The 15,314-nt window shown below is 40.2% G+C and overlaps 1 protein-coding gene across 1 annotated transcript in view; it reads left to right on the forward strand.

Annotated features, from left to right (window-relative positions):
• The window catches only part of CPE (carboxypeptidase E), a 152,450-nt gene that overhangs the window by 117,001 nt on the left and 20,135 nt on the right, over positions 1–15,314 (forward strand). The window contains exon 6 of the mRNA XM_070474694.1: positions 804–943. Within this exon, the coding sequence (XP_070330795.1) occupies positions 804–943 (140 nt within the window). The remainder of the gene's footprint in view (positions 1–803; positions 944–15,314) is intronic.

The raw sequence follows: 15,314 nt of genomic DNA on the forward strand, positions 1-15,314 counted from the left end.
GAGTGCAAGCAAAAACTTTACCCTACATTTTATGTTTTGATGTCACAATTTACATCTTTCCATTTTGTGTATCTATGAACAGATTGTTGTAGCTATACCTATTTTTAATATTTTAAAAACTTTATAGTAGAGTTAAGTGAATAATACACTTTCATATTACAGTACTAGAATATTCTGAATCTGACTATATACTTACCTTTATCAATGTGTTGTATGTTTTTGTATGTTTTCATATTACTAATTAGGTCTCTTTGGCACTAAGTTATGCCACCTTAGGGAAGGAAGTGATACAGGTGAAATGAAATTGTTCCTCTTCCTCCCTTCAACATGTCCAATCTTGAATTTTTTCTCTAGTGGTGTGCTTTAACTTTTCCATTAGATTCCTGAACTTCCACAAACACATTCTATTCATGGGTAATTGTTAAAATTTGTGTTTTTGGAGGGGAGGGAAGACAGTAGAAAATTCCTGCTTCACCATTTTGATGATGTCACTCTCCTGTTGTCTTTGAAGTTGATTCCAGCACTGTGGGATGTGACTGATACTTGCTTTAGCACTATACAACAGTAGTGCATTACACTAAATGACTGCTTTAGAACCTGAGAGAATCTGTGCTTGTGAAGTGGTAACTATCCCCCAAGTATGTTGTTCCTTCCCATATAGTAAGTGATTTCATTTGCAATTTCCCACAGTCTCCTCAAGATGCATGGATTGGTACAGTTTTTACCTGGCTCTTAGCAGAACAGTCGGTGTGGGTTCTAGTCGCCACATGCATATTTTAACTTTTCATTTGGTGTTTTGGCAGGAATGCAAGATTTCAATTACCTCAGCAGCAACTGCTTTGAGATCACTGTGGAGCTTAGCTGTGAAAAGTTTCCACCTGAAGAGACTTTGAAGAACTACTGGGAAGATAACAAAAACTCCCTCATTAGCTACATTCAGCAGGTAAACCCAGTCTCCAGCATAAAATGGGAGATCTAAGTGCACAATAGTAACCTGGTGCACAGTAGTCCCCTAAGAGGATCACAGACTATATGAATCCACCTGACCTAGAGTGAGAATGATGCATTTGGAAAATGCATCAGTCATTATTCAAATGGTCTTTCATTTGTAATTGGTTTTTAGTTCATGAATGTTTGCTGCAAACTGATTACACTGGAGTTATAGAAAGGTAGGGTGACACCCTATTTCTTTCATATTGCATTAATCAAGGGCAATCCTAGGATCCTCCTCTACCCTGACCACCTTGGGTTTGTCAGACATTCCAGGCAGGACCAAAACTAGAATGAAGTAAATGAGGCACCCAGGATGCAAAATTTAATGAGCCATTCACTCCCAGGGTTATGCAGGTGTAGGATCAGCACCTAGGAGTGAAAGTCTCCTTATGCCTCACTCGTCTCAGCCCAGACTCAACTGGAGATGAGGTAATGGCAATGATGGGTAAGTTACGGTTACTGGGCATTAACTCTTTCCCAGGCATTATTCTAAATGCCTTACATGTAGTAATCAATTAATTTAATTCTCACAACCCCATGAGGAAAGTTATATCATCATCAACATCACCTTCTTTAATTCCACCACCATTATCATCCATGAATTAAAAATAAGAAATCAGAGGCCCAGAGAAGTTAAACAACTTGCCTGAAGTTATTCTGCCAGAATCCAGACTCTCTTGTTCCAGAATCACCATGCTGTATTGCCTCTCATAACATAAATTTAGATCTTTAGCAGAGAGTCACTGTACAGAATTTTGGAGAATCTCACCATGTGTCAGAATAAAATACCTACCTGTTCAGACTTGATCCAGGCCAGTTCCCTGTTAGCCCCACCCCTCTGTACTAGGTAGAGACTGACACCAGGGGCAGTACTGTTGGGAAAGACCTAAGGACTCTGTTCTTGGTTTGCAGTGCCGTGACAATTTCACTTTCCGTCCTGTTTGTGGCCATTTACATCCAAACTCAGGGAGAGTGATATTAGTTTCATATACTGGCAGGTAGTATAGTCTGATTTTTAAACTAATTTGTTATAAACAAATGCTATTATATAGATAAGTAGCTATTTGTACATACATGTACATATAAAAGGTTTCCCAGGTGGCATCAGTGGTAAAGAACCTGCTTGCCAATAGAGAAGACATAAGAGACGCAAGTTTGATCCCTGGGTCAGGAAGATCCTCTGGAGAAGGGAATGGAAACCCCTGGGAAAGTCCAAGGACAGAGGAGCCTGGTGAGCTACAGTCCATAGGGTTGTAAAGAATAGGACACCACTGAAGTGACTTAGCTCACACCCACAAGTACATAGAAACATATACACGTGAACCCGATGCATTAAAAATGTGAAATCAGCTTAAGAATTCTTTTACACTTGTCAAGTATCCATGCTGCTGCTGCTAAGTCGCTTTAGTCATGTCTGACTCTGTGCGACCCCATAGATGGCAGCCCACCAGGCTCCCCCGTCCCTGGGATTCTCCAGGCAAGAACACTGGAGTGGGCTCCCATTTCCTTCTCCAATGCATGAAAGTGAAAAGTGAAAGTGAAGTTGCTCAGTCATGTCCGACTCCTAGCGACCCCATGGACTGCAGCCTACCAGGCTTCTCTGTCCATGGGATTTTCCAGGCAAGAGAACTGGAGTGGGTTGCCATTGCCTTCTCCACAAGTATCCATATACCTTACTAAAAGGTATTATCATGGAATAGATACAGTGATGACAGACAGTGATTAAAAAACATCCATTATACAGGATTTTTATCAGTCAGTGGAATTAACATAAAAGTACATGTTAACACAAAAAGATATTTTCCAACAACAAAGCTAAAGATAATTAGCTATGTTGATTCTGGAAAAACCTTAGTGGGCACCCTTGTAGAATGTCATTTTAGGAGAGCTATATTTGGATGGATATTTGAAGAGCAAAATTAAAAAGTAAAGTTGTAGGCTGAGTAAGTAAGATGGGGCTATTTCGTGTGTTCTTTCCTTAGATATCAAAGAATGCTTGCTTAATTCAATGCTTCTTATTTATTTATTTTTACAGCAAAAATTTATTAAGCTACTTTTTTGTCCTAGGCAACCTGTAAGGCTCTGTGGAGAGTGCATTTAGTCTTAAGTTCAGATATCAATACCTAACTACAAGAGAGGATGATAAATGCTAAAATAAAGAGCAGTAGCAGTACACAGAAGGGTGCTTAACCCAGTGCTGCCAGTTCAGAAAAGGCTTTTAGGAGCTATGCTCTAGGATTCCCTACAGTTGATGTCAGTAAAATTTTTACCCCATCAACAATTAAAAGAAAAAGTTCAGCTGCTATGTAAGTTCTTAGTTCTAATTTATTTATTTTTGACGGTGCTGAATCTTCATTGCTGCACATGAACTTATTCTAGTTGCAGTGAGTGGGAGCTACTCACTAGTTGTGGTGTGCAGACTTCTTATTGTGGTGTCTTCTCTGGTCTCAGAGCATGGGTTCTAGAGTGTGCAAGCTCAGTAGTTGTGGCTCACAGGCTCTAGAGCACAGGCTTAGTGGTTGTGGTGCCCAGGCTCAGTCGTTGGGCGCATGGTATGGCATGTGGAATCTTCCTGGGCCAGGGATTGAATCCATGTTCCCTGCATTGGCAGGTGGATTCTTAACCATTAGGCTACCAAGTAAGTCCTATCTTAGTTCTTGAGAAAAAATGCACTATAAAACAAAACCCAAATGTGTGCCATCAGAAAGACTAGAATGACTGTCATATTTATGGTGGCAGGTGCATTAATTAACCTAAAAGCTGTATCAGTTTATGTAAGAATCAGCGGAAAAGAAGAGGGATCAGATGTTTTATACAGTCCTGTTTTATGCCACGTGAAATGAAAATTTGATCTGTCTATAGATCTCTGTGACCCATCCTGGTGTAACATCACTATTATTGTACAGAATGTATGGAAGCAGTAAGATTGGTATTTGCAGTGAACCCACACCAGCTTGCCTCAAAGGACACTCCAGATTAGGGAATCAAAGGCTGGTGGAATATCAGTGAAGGCTGCCAGAACTTTTGTGTTGAAATTGTTTCTTGACAGTAGAACATTATGGTGGTGATTAATAATTGAACACCTGCGCCTAAAATCTAATCATTGACTAGTTTTATAACAGATGAAAATAGGTGATTCAGTTCAGTCACTCAGTCATGTCCGACTCTGTGATTCCTTGGACTACAGCACACCAGGTCTGCCTGTCCATCACCAACTCCTGAGGTCTACCCAAAGTCATGTCCATTTAGTCAGTGATGCCATCCAACCATCTCATCCTCTGTCGTCCCCTTCTCCTCCTGCCATCAATCCCTCCCAGCATCAGGGTCTTTTCAAATGAGTCAGTTCTTCGCAGGAGGTGGCCAAAGTATTGGAGTTTCAGCTTCAGCATCAGTCCTTCCAATGAACACTCAGGACTGATTTCCTTTAGGATGGACTGATTGGATCTACTTGCAGTCCAAGAGACTCTCAAGAGTCTTCTCCAACACCATAGTTCAAAAGTATCAATTCTTCAGCACTCAGCTTTCTTTGTAATCCAACTATCACATCCATACATGACCAATGGAAAAACCATAGCCTTGACTAGACAGACATTTGTTGGCAAAGTAATATCTCTGCTTTTTAATATGCTGTCTAGGATGGTCATAACTTTCCTTCCAAGGAGAAAGCATCTTTTATTTTTTTTTTATTTTTTTTATTCCAACCCTTTATTACAGAAGATTTCAAACATATAGCAAAAATGGAAATGAATGTATAATGAACATTCCTCTCTCCACTGGATTTGTAATTAATATCTAACTGTATATCCCTGGTCACATACTTATCTAACTCCTCTCTCTTTCTTATCTCTCTCTCTTCATCAATCCATCTTATTTCTTTCTTTTTTTTTTTTTCTTTTTCATTTATTTTCATTGGTTGGAGGCTAATTACTTTAAAATATTGTACTGGTTTTTGCCATACATTGACATGAATCAGCCATGGATTTACTTGTGTTCCCCATCCTGAATGCCCCTACCAACCCCATCCCCATCCCATCCCCCTGGGTCATCCCAGTGTACCAGCCCTGAGGACCTGGCTCATGCATCCAACCTGGACTGGAGATCTGTTTCACACTTGATAATATATATGGTTCAATGCTATTCTCACCTTCTCCCATAGAGTCCAAAAGTCTGTTCTATACGTTTGTGTCTCTTTTTCTGTTTTGCATATAGCTTTATAGTTACCATCTTTCTAAATTCCATATATATGCCTTAATATACTCTATTGGTCTTTATCTTTCTGACTTACTTCACTCTGTATAATGGGCTCTAGTTTCATCTGTCTCATTAGAACTGATTCGAATGTATTCTTTTTAATGACTGAGTAATATTCCATTGTGTATATGTACCACAGCTTCCTTATCCATTCGTCTGCTGATGGGCATCTAGATTGCTTCCATGTCCTGGCTGTTATAAACAGTGCTGTGATGAACACTGGGGTGCACGTGTCTCTTTCAGATCTAGTTTCCTCAGTGTGTATGCCCAGGAGTGGGATTGCTGGGTCATATGACAGTTCTATTTCCAGTTGTTAAAGGAATCTCCACACTGTTCTCCATAGTGGCTATACTAGTTTGCATTCCCACCAGCAGTGTAAGAGGGTTCCCTTTTCTCCACACCCTCTCCAGCATTTATTGCTTGTAGACTTGGATAGCAGCCATTCTGACTGGCGTGTAATGGTACCTCATTGTGGTTTTGATTTGCATTTCTCTGATAATGAGTAATGTTGAGCATCTTTTCATGTGTTTGTTAGCCATCTGTATGTCTTCTTTGGAGAAATGTCTGTTTAGATCTTTGGCCCATTTTTTGACTGGGTCATTTATTTTTCTGGAATTGAGCTGCAGGAGTTGCTTGTATATTTTTGAGATTAGTCCTTTGTCTGTTTCTTCATTTGCTATCATTTTCTCCCATTCTGAAGGCTGTCTTTTCACCTTGCTTATAATTTCCTTGGTTGTGCAAATGCTTTTAAGTTTAATTAGGTCCCATTTGTTTATTTTTCTTTTTATTTCAAATATTCTGGGAGGTGAGTCATAGAGGATCTTGCTGTGATTTATGTCGGAGAGTGTTTTGCCTATGTTCTCCTCTAGAAGTTTTATAGTTTCTGGTCTTACATTTAGATCTTTAATCCATTTTGAGTTTATTTTTGTGTATGGTGTTAGAGAGTGTTCTAGGTTCATTCTTTTACAAGTGGTTAACCAGTTTTCCCAGCACCACTTGTTAAAGAGGTTGTCTTTTTTCCATTGTATAGTCTTGCCTCCTTTGTCGAAGATAAGGTGTCCATAGGTATGTGGATTTATCTCTGGGCTTTCTATTTTGTTCCATTGATCTTTATTTCTGTCTCTGTGCCAGTAACATACTGTCTTGATGACCGTGGCTTTGTAGTAGAGACTGAAGTCAGGCAGGCCGATTCCTCCAGTTCCATTCTTCTTTCTCAAGATTGCTTTGGCTATTCGAGGTTTTTTGTATTTCCATACAAATTGTGAAGTTATTTGTTCTAGTTCTGTGAAAAATACTGTTGGTAGCTTGATAGGGATTGCATTGAATCTATAGATTGCTTTGGGTACTGTAGTCATTTTCACAATATTGATTCTTCCAATCCATGAACACGGTATATTTCTCCATCTGTTTGTGTCCTCTTTGATTTCTTTCATCAGTGTTTTATAGTTTTCTACATATAGGTCTTTTCTTTCTTTAGGTAGATATACTCCTAAGTATTTTATTCTTTTTGTTGCAATGATTAATGGTATTGTTTCCTTAATTTCTCTGTTTTCTCATTGTTAGTGTATAGGAATGCAAAGGATTTCTGTGTATTAATTTTATATCCTGTGACATTACTGTATTCATTGATTAGCTCTAGTAATTTTCTGGGAGAGTCTTTAGGGTTTTCTATGTAGAGGATCATGTTGTCTGCAAACAATGAGATTTTACTTCTTTTTTTCCTATCTGGATTCCTTTTATTTCTTTTTCTGCTTTGATTGCTGTAGCCAACACTTCCAAAACTATGTTGAATAGTAGTGGTGAGAGTGGCCACCCTTGTCTTATTCCTAACTTTAAGGGAAATGCTTTCTATTTTTCACCATTGAGGATAATGTTTGCTGTGGGTTTGTCATATATAGCATTTATTATGTTGAGGTATGTTCCTTCTATGCCTGCTTTCTGGAGAGTTTTTATCATAAATGGATGTTGAATTTTATCAAAGGCTTTTTCTGCATCTATTGAGATAATCATATGGTTTTTATCTTTTAATTTGTTAATGTGGCATATGGCATTGATTGATTTGGGGATATTAAAGAATTCTTGCATTCCTGGGATAAAGCCCACTTGGTCATGATGTATGATTTTGTTAATATGTTGTTGTATTCTGCTTGCTAGAATTTTGTTAAGGATTTTTGCATCTATATTCATCAGTGATATTGGCCTGTAGTTTTCTTTTTTTGTGGCATCCTTGTGTGGTTTTGGTATTAGGGTGATGGTGGCCTCATAGAATGAGTTTGGAAGTTTGCCTTCTTCTGCCATTTTCTGGAAGAGTTTAAGGTAGGTGTTAGCTCTTCTTTAAACTTTTGGTAGAATTCAGCTGTGAAGCTGTCTGGTCCTGGGCTTTTGTTTTCTGGAAGATTTCTGATTACAGTTTCTATTTCCGTGCTTGTGATGGGTCTGTTAAGATCTATTTCTTCCTGGTTCTGTTTTGGAAAGTTATACTTTTCTAAGAATTTGTCAATTTCTTCCAAGTTGCCCATTTTATTGGCATAGAGCTGCTGGTAGTAGTCTCTTATGATTCTTTGTATTTCAGCATTATCTGTTGTGACCTCTCCATTTTCGTTTCTAATTTTGTTGGTTTGGTTCTTCTCCCTTTGTTTCTTGATGAGTCTGGCTAACAGTTTGTCGATTTTATTTATCTTTTCAAAAAACCAGCTTTTAGCTTTGTTGATTTTTGCTATGGTCTGTTTTGTTTCTTTTGCATTTATTCCTGCCCTAATTTTTAAGATTTCTTTCCTTCTACTAACCCTGGAGTTATTCATTTCTTCCTTCTCTAGTGGCTTTAGTTGTAGAGTTAGGTTATTTATTCGACTTTTTTTCTTGTTTCTTGAGGTAAGCCTGTATTGCTATGAACCTTCCCCTTAGCATTGCTATGAACCTTCCCCTTAGCATTGCTTTTACAGTGTCCCATAGGTTTTGGGTTGTTTTGTTTTCATTTTCATTCATTTCTATGCATATTTTGATTTCTTTTTAGATTTCTTCTGTGATTTGTTTGTTATTCAGAAGCGTGTTATTTAGCCTCCATATGTTTGAATTTTTAACTTTTTTTTTTTTTTTTCTGTAATTGAGATCTAATCTCACTGCATTGTGGTCAGAAAATATGACTGGAATGATTTCAGCTTTTAAAAATTTACCAAGGCTAGATTTATGGCCCAGGATGTATTTATTCTGGAGAAGGTTCTGTGTGCACTTGAGAAAAAAGTGAAATTGATTTTTTTGGGGCGAAATGTCCTATAGATATCAATTAGGTCTAGCTGGTTCATTGTGTCCTTTAAAGTTTGTGTTTCCTTGTTAATTTTCTGTTTAATTGATCCATCCATATGTGTGAGTGGGGTATTAAAATCTCCCACTATTATTGCGTTATTGTTAATTTCCCCTTTCACACGTGTTAGCATTTGCCTTACATATTGCGGTGCTCCTATGTTGGGTGCATATATACTTATAATTGTTATATCTTCTTCTTGGATTGTTTCTTTGATCATTATGTAGTGTCCTTCTTTGTCTCTTTTCACTGCCTTTATTCTAAAGCCGATTTGATCTGATATGAGTATTGAGACTCCTTTATTTTGGTCTCCATTTGCATGAAACATTTTTTTCCATCCCTTCACTCTCAGTCTGTCTGTGTCCCTTGTTTTGAGGTGGGTCACCTGTAGACAGCATATATAGGGGTCTTGTTTTTGTATCCATTTAACCAGTCTTTGTCTTTTGGTTGGGGCATTCAACCCATTTACATTTAAGGTAATTATTGATAAGTATGGTCCCATTGCCATTTACTTTGTTGTTTTGGGTTCATGTTTATATAACTTGTGTTTCTGTCTAGAGAAGATCCTTTAGCATTTGTTGAAGAGCTGGTTTGGTGGTGCTGAATTCTCTCAGCTTTTGCTTGTCTGTAAAGCTTTTGAATTCTCCTTCATATCTGAATGAGATCCTTGTTGGGTACAGTAATCTGGGTTGTAGGTTATTCTCTTTCATTACTTTAAGTATGTCCTGCCATTCCCTTCTGGCCTAAAGAGTTTCTATTGATATATGAGCTGTTATCCTTATGGGAATCCCCTGTGTGTTATTTCTTGTTTCTCCCTTGCTGCTTTTAATATTTGTTCTTTGTGTTTGATCTTTATTAATTTGATTAATATGTGTCTTGGGGTGTTTCGCATTGGGTTTATCCTGTTTGGGACTCTCTGGGTTTCTTGGACTTGTGTGACTATTTCCTTTCCCATTTGGGGGAAATTTTCAGCTATTATCTCCTCGAGTATATTCTCATGGCCTTTCTTTTTGTCTTCTTCTTCTGGGACTCCTATGATTCAAATGTTGGGGTGTTTCACATTTCCCAGAGGTCCCTGAGGTTTTCCTCATTTCTTTTGATTCTTTTTTCTTTTTTCCACTCTGCTTCATGTATTTCCACCATTTTATCTTCTTCACTCATCCTATCTTCTGCCTCCGTTATTCTACTTTTGGTTCCCTCCAGAGTGTTTTTAATCTCAATAATTGCATTATTCATTTTTAATTGACTCTTTTTTATTTCTTCTAGGTCCTTGTTAAACATTTCTTGCATCTTCTCAATCCTTGTCTCCAGAATATTTATCTGTAACTCTATTTTGTTTTCAAGATTTTGGATCATTTTTATTATCATTATTCTAAATTATTTTCCAGGTAGATTCCCTATCTCCTCCTCTTTTGTTTGGCTTGGTGGGCATTTCTCATGTTTCTTTACCTGCTGGGTATTTCTGTCTTTTCATCTTATTTAGATTGCTGTGCTTGGGGTGGCCTTTCTGTATTCTGGTAGTCTGTGGTCCCTTTTTATTGTGGAGGTTTCTCCCAGTGGGTGGGGTTGGACGATTGGCTTGACAAGCTTCCTGGTTAGGGAAGCTTGTGTCAGTGTTCTGGTGGGTGGAGCTGGATTTCTTCTCTCTGGAGTGCAATGGAGTGTCCAGCAGTGAGTTTTGAGATGGGTCTATGGGTTTGGTGTGACTTTGGGCAGCCTGTATATTCATGCTCAGGGCTATGTTCCTGTGTTGCTGGAGAATTTGCATGGTATATCTTGCTCTGGAACTTATTGGCTCTTGATTGGTGGTTGGTTTCAGTGTACGTGTGGAGGCTTTTGGATAATCTCTTTTTAATTAATGTTCCCTGTAGTCAGGAGTTCTCTGGTATTTTCAGGTTTTGGGCTTAAGCCTCCTGCCTCTGGATTTCAGTCTTATTCTTCCAGTAGCCTCAAGACTTCTCCATCCATACAGCACTGATAATAAAACTTCTAGGTTAGTGGTGAAAAGATTCTCTACAGTGAGGGACACCCAGAGAGGTTCACAGAGTTACATGAAGAAGAGGAGAGGGAGGAAGGAGATGGAGGTGAGCGGGAAGAGAAAAAGGGGGATTCAAGAGGAGAGAGATGGATCTAGGCAGTACTCTGTTTCCTAAGTGTTCTCTGCAGACCAGAACACCCACAGAGATTCACAGAATTGGATTGAGAAGAGAAGGAGGAGGGAGGAAATAGAGGTGATCTGGGGGAGAAAAAGGAGAGTCAAAAGGGGGAGAGAGTGATCAAACCAGTAGTCACACTCCTGAGTATAAATGGGTACTGAAGATTGGATTCTTAAATGTCCAAAATTGATATAAAATACTGAAAAACAAAGATTAGAAATATAGAGTAGAGGTTAGACTCTTAAAAATACAATATTAAAAAAGACAAAAAACACAAAATATTTAAGAAATATATATGAGGTTCACTTTAAAAAAAATAGGGTCTTGTTTTTTGTTTTTTTTGTTTTGTTTTGTTTTTACAATGTTATAGTGGGTTATAAAAATGAAAATAAAGGAGTAATAGAGGACTTTAAAAAAAGAAAAAAAATAATTAAAAAATAATAGTAAAAATATATCTAGGAATTTCTCTGGAGCTGTTGTGGTCAGTGTGTGCTCGGTTCAGTTTCAGATAGATCTTTGTTCCAGCTTACACTTCTCAATATCTATAGGCCCCTTCCAGTGTAGTTGGTGTTAACTTCAGGGATTTTAATCTACTGCACCTGTCACTTCTGAAGCGGTTCCCTTTGTTTATTTGGCTTCTGTTTGCAGGTCTCTTCAGTGTCTAATTTCAGCCCTGACACAAGTGGGCGGAGGTGGTCTCTTGTTTAGGTTCGCTTGTTCATTGGTGCTGCGGGGAGGGAGGGGCGCTGCAGACAAATGTCAGTGGCGTGTGTGGGGAGCGCTCGCAGTGTTCCGGCCACACTGGGTTTGCCCCCGCTCGCAGCGTGTGTGCTTTCCCCGTCTACACTGCTCAGGCTCCAGGCTGCTCTACAGGGAGCGGGCCCTGAGTTGTGTGCACTTCCCAGGCCTAAGCTGCTCAGGTTCAGGTTCTCAGGTACTCCACAAAGGCGCAGACTCGGTTGGGCCTGCATTTTGTGCCTTCCCTGTCCGAGCAGCTCAGGGAACCAGGAGCTTGATGAGCGCACTCTCTTCAGGTGCAGCGCGACTTCTCCCCTCCCTGTTCCAGACTCGGTTTCTGGGCGTGCTGGTCCAGTGCGCCTTGTGTCTCTTCTGGGTAGCTGATCTCTGGCTGCAACCTCCCCAGCGGATGTCAACCATCCAGAATCTCAAGAAGTCTTTGGTTAGAAACTGGAAGCCTGTTTGAAGTTTGGTAGGGGATGCCATCTCTGGGGCCGAGTTTGCCCCTTTCTGGCCTGGCAGCCGCCTCCCCCCTACCTCCTGCCTCCAGCAGGGGATGGGCCGGTCCACAGCTGGCTAGCTCTTCTCTGTCCTTTGTTCTGCAAACGGCCAGCTGTGCCTTAGGTTGGGGCTTTTCGCAGGTTAATTCTCTCTCTCTCTTGCTATCCCACAGTTTAAGTTGCTGTCTCACGTTAGGTCCCTCCGATTGCCCTCAGGGCATTCAGGCCCAGTCCTTACCCTAAGCAATGCTGCCCGCTCCTCTCCATTCTGCCCCCACTTGCTGGTGGCGGATGCGGGCGTCTGGGGTACTTTTCTGCTGGGAGTTGCTTTTAGGCTTGTAATCTGTGTGTTTTATTTATTTTTCCTCCTGGTTAGGTTGCCCTCCGAGATTCAAAAACTTCCCCCAGACACGCCAGTGAGAGGGTTTCCTGGTGTTTGGAAACTTCCTCTATTAAGACTCCCTTCCCTGGACGGATCTCCATCCCTAACTCTTTTGTCTCTCTTTTTATCTTTTATATTTTGTCCTACCTCCTTTTGAAGACAATGGGCTGCTTTTCTGGGTGCCTGATATCCTCTGCTAGGGATCATAAGTTGTTTTGTGGAGTTTGCTCAGCATTCAAACGTTCTTTCAATGAATTTGTGGGGGAGAAAGTGGTCTCCCCGTCCTATTCCTCCACCATCTTAGCTCCTCCTCCCCCAAGTGTCTTTTAATTTCATGGCTGAGATCACCATCTGCAGTGATTTTGGAGCTCAAAAAAAATAAAACCAGCCACTGTTTCCCCATCTATTTCATATGAAGTGATGGGACCAGATGCCATAATCTTTGTTTTCTGAATGTTGAGCTTTAAGCCAACTTTTTCACTCTCCTCTTTCACTCTCATCAAGAGGCTTTTTAGTTCTTCTTCACTTTCTGCCATAAGGGTGGTGTCATCTGCATATCTAAGGTTATTGATATTTCTCCCAGCCATCTTGATTCCAGTTTGTGCTTCATCCAGCCCAGCATTTATCATGATGTACTCTACATATAAGTTAAATAAGCAGGGTGACAATATATAGCCTTGACGTACTCCTTTTCCTATTTGGAACTAGTCTGTATTTCCATGTCCAGTTCTAACTGTTGCTTCCTGACCTGCATAAAGATTTCTCAGGGGGCAGGTCAGGTGGTCTGGTATTCCCATCTCTTTCAGAATTTTCCACAGTTTGTTGTGATCCACACAGTCAAAGGCTTTGTCATAGTCAATAAAGCAGAAATAGGTGTTTTCTGGAACTCTCTTGCTTTTTCGATGATCCAGTGGATGTTGGCAATTTGATCTCTGGTTCCTCTTCCCTTTCTAAAACCAGCTTGAGCATCTGGAAGTTCACGGTTCATGTGTTGCTGAAGCCTGGCTTGGAGAATTTTGAGCATTACTTTGCTAGCACGTGAGATGAGTGCAATTGTGTGGTAGTTTGAGCATTCTTTGGGATTGGACTGAAAACTGACCTTTTCCAGTCCTGTGGCCACTGCTGAGTTTTCCAAATTTGCTGGCATATTGAGTGCAGCACTTTAACAGCATTATCTTTTAGGACTTGAAATAGCTCAACTGGAATTCCATCACCTCCACTAGCTTTGTTCGTAGTGATGCTTCCTAAGGCCAACTTGACTATGCATTCCAGGATATCTGGTTCTAGGTGAGTGATCACACCATTGTGATTATCTGGTCATGAAGATCTTTTTTGTACAGTTCTGTGTTATCTTGCACTCATCTCACACGGTAGTAAGGTAATGCTCAAAATTTTCCAAGCCAGGCTTCAGCAATACATGAACCGAGAACTTCCAGATGTTCAAGCTGGTTTTAGAAAAGGCAGAGGAACCAGAGATCAAATTGCCAACATCCGCTGGATCATCAAAAAAGTAAGAGAATTCCAGAAAAACATCTATTTCTGCTTTATTGACTACACCAAAGCCTTCGACTGTGTGGATCACAATAAACTGTGGAAAATTCTGAAGGAGATGGGAATGCCAGACCACCTCACCTGCCTCTTGAGAAACCTGTATGCAGGTCAGGAAGCAACAGTTAGAACTGGGCATGGAACAACAGACTGGTTCCAAATAGGAAAAGGAGTATGTCAAGGCTGTATATTGTCACCCTGCTTATTTAACTTATATGTAGTGTACATCATGAGAAATGCTGGGCTGGAAGAAACATAAGCTGGAATCAAGATGGCTGGGAGAAATATCAATAACCTTAGATATGCAGATGACACCACCCTTATGGCAGAAGGTGAAGAGGAACTAAAAAGTCACTTGATGAAAGTGAAAGAGAAGAGTGAAAAAGTTAGCTTAAAGCTTAACATTCAGAAAACAGATCATGGCATCTGGTCCCATCACCTCATGGGAAATAGATGGGGAGACAGTGGAAACGGTGTCAGACTTTATTTTTTGGGGCTCCAAAATCACTGCAGATGGTGGCTGCAGCCATGAAATTAAAAGACGCTTACTCCTTGGAAGGAAAGTGATGACCAACCTAGATCGCATATTAAAAAGCAGAGACATCACTTTGCCAGTAAAGGTCCGTATGGTCAAGGCTATAGTTTTTTCAGTGGTCATGTATGGATGTGAGAGTTAGACTGTGAAGAAAGCTGAGCACCGAAAAATTGATGCTTTTGAACTGTGGTGTTGGAGAAGACTCTTGAGAGTCCCTTGGACTGCAAGGAGATCCAACCAGTCCATCCTAAAGGAGATCAGTCCTGGCTGTTCATTGGAAGGACTGATGATGAAGCTGAAACTTCAGTACTTTGGCCACCTCATATGAAGAGTTGACTCATTGGAAAAGACCCTGATGCTGGGAGGGGTTGGGGGCAGGAGGAGAAGGGGATGACAAAGGATGAGATGGCTGGATGGCATCACCAACACGATGGGCATAAGTTTGAGTAAACTCCGGGAGTTTGTGATGGACAGGGAGACCTGGTGTGCTGCGATTCATCGGGTCACAAAGAGTCAGACATGACTGAGCGACTGAACTGACTGTGTATTCTTGCCACCTCTTCTTAATATCTTCTGTTTTTTTTTTTAGGTCCATACCATTTCTGTATCTTTTTGAGCCCATCTTTGCCTGAAATATTCCCTTGGTATCTCTAATTTTCTTGAAGATATCTCTAGTCTTTCCCATTCTATTGTTTCCCTCTATTTCTTTGCCCTGATCACTGAGGAAGGCTTTCTTATCACTCCTTGCTATTCTTTGGAACTCTGCATTCAAATGGGTATATCTTTCCTTTTCCCCTTTGCTTTTCACTTCTCCTTGTTTCACAGTTATTTTTGAGGCCTCCTCAGACAGCCGTTTTGCTTTTTTGCATTTCTTTTTCTTGGGGATGGTCTTGATCCTTGTCTCCTGTAC

This window comes from Odocoileus virginianus, chromosome 12 (assembly GCF_023699985.2).
Source record: "Odocoileus virginianus isolate 20LAN1187 ecotype Illinois chromosome 12, Ovbor_1.2, whole genome shotgun sequence".
NCBI classification, from domain to species: Eukaryota; Metazoa; Chordata; class Mammalia; order Artiodactyla; family Cervidae; genus Odocoileus; species Odocoileus virginianus.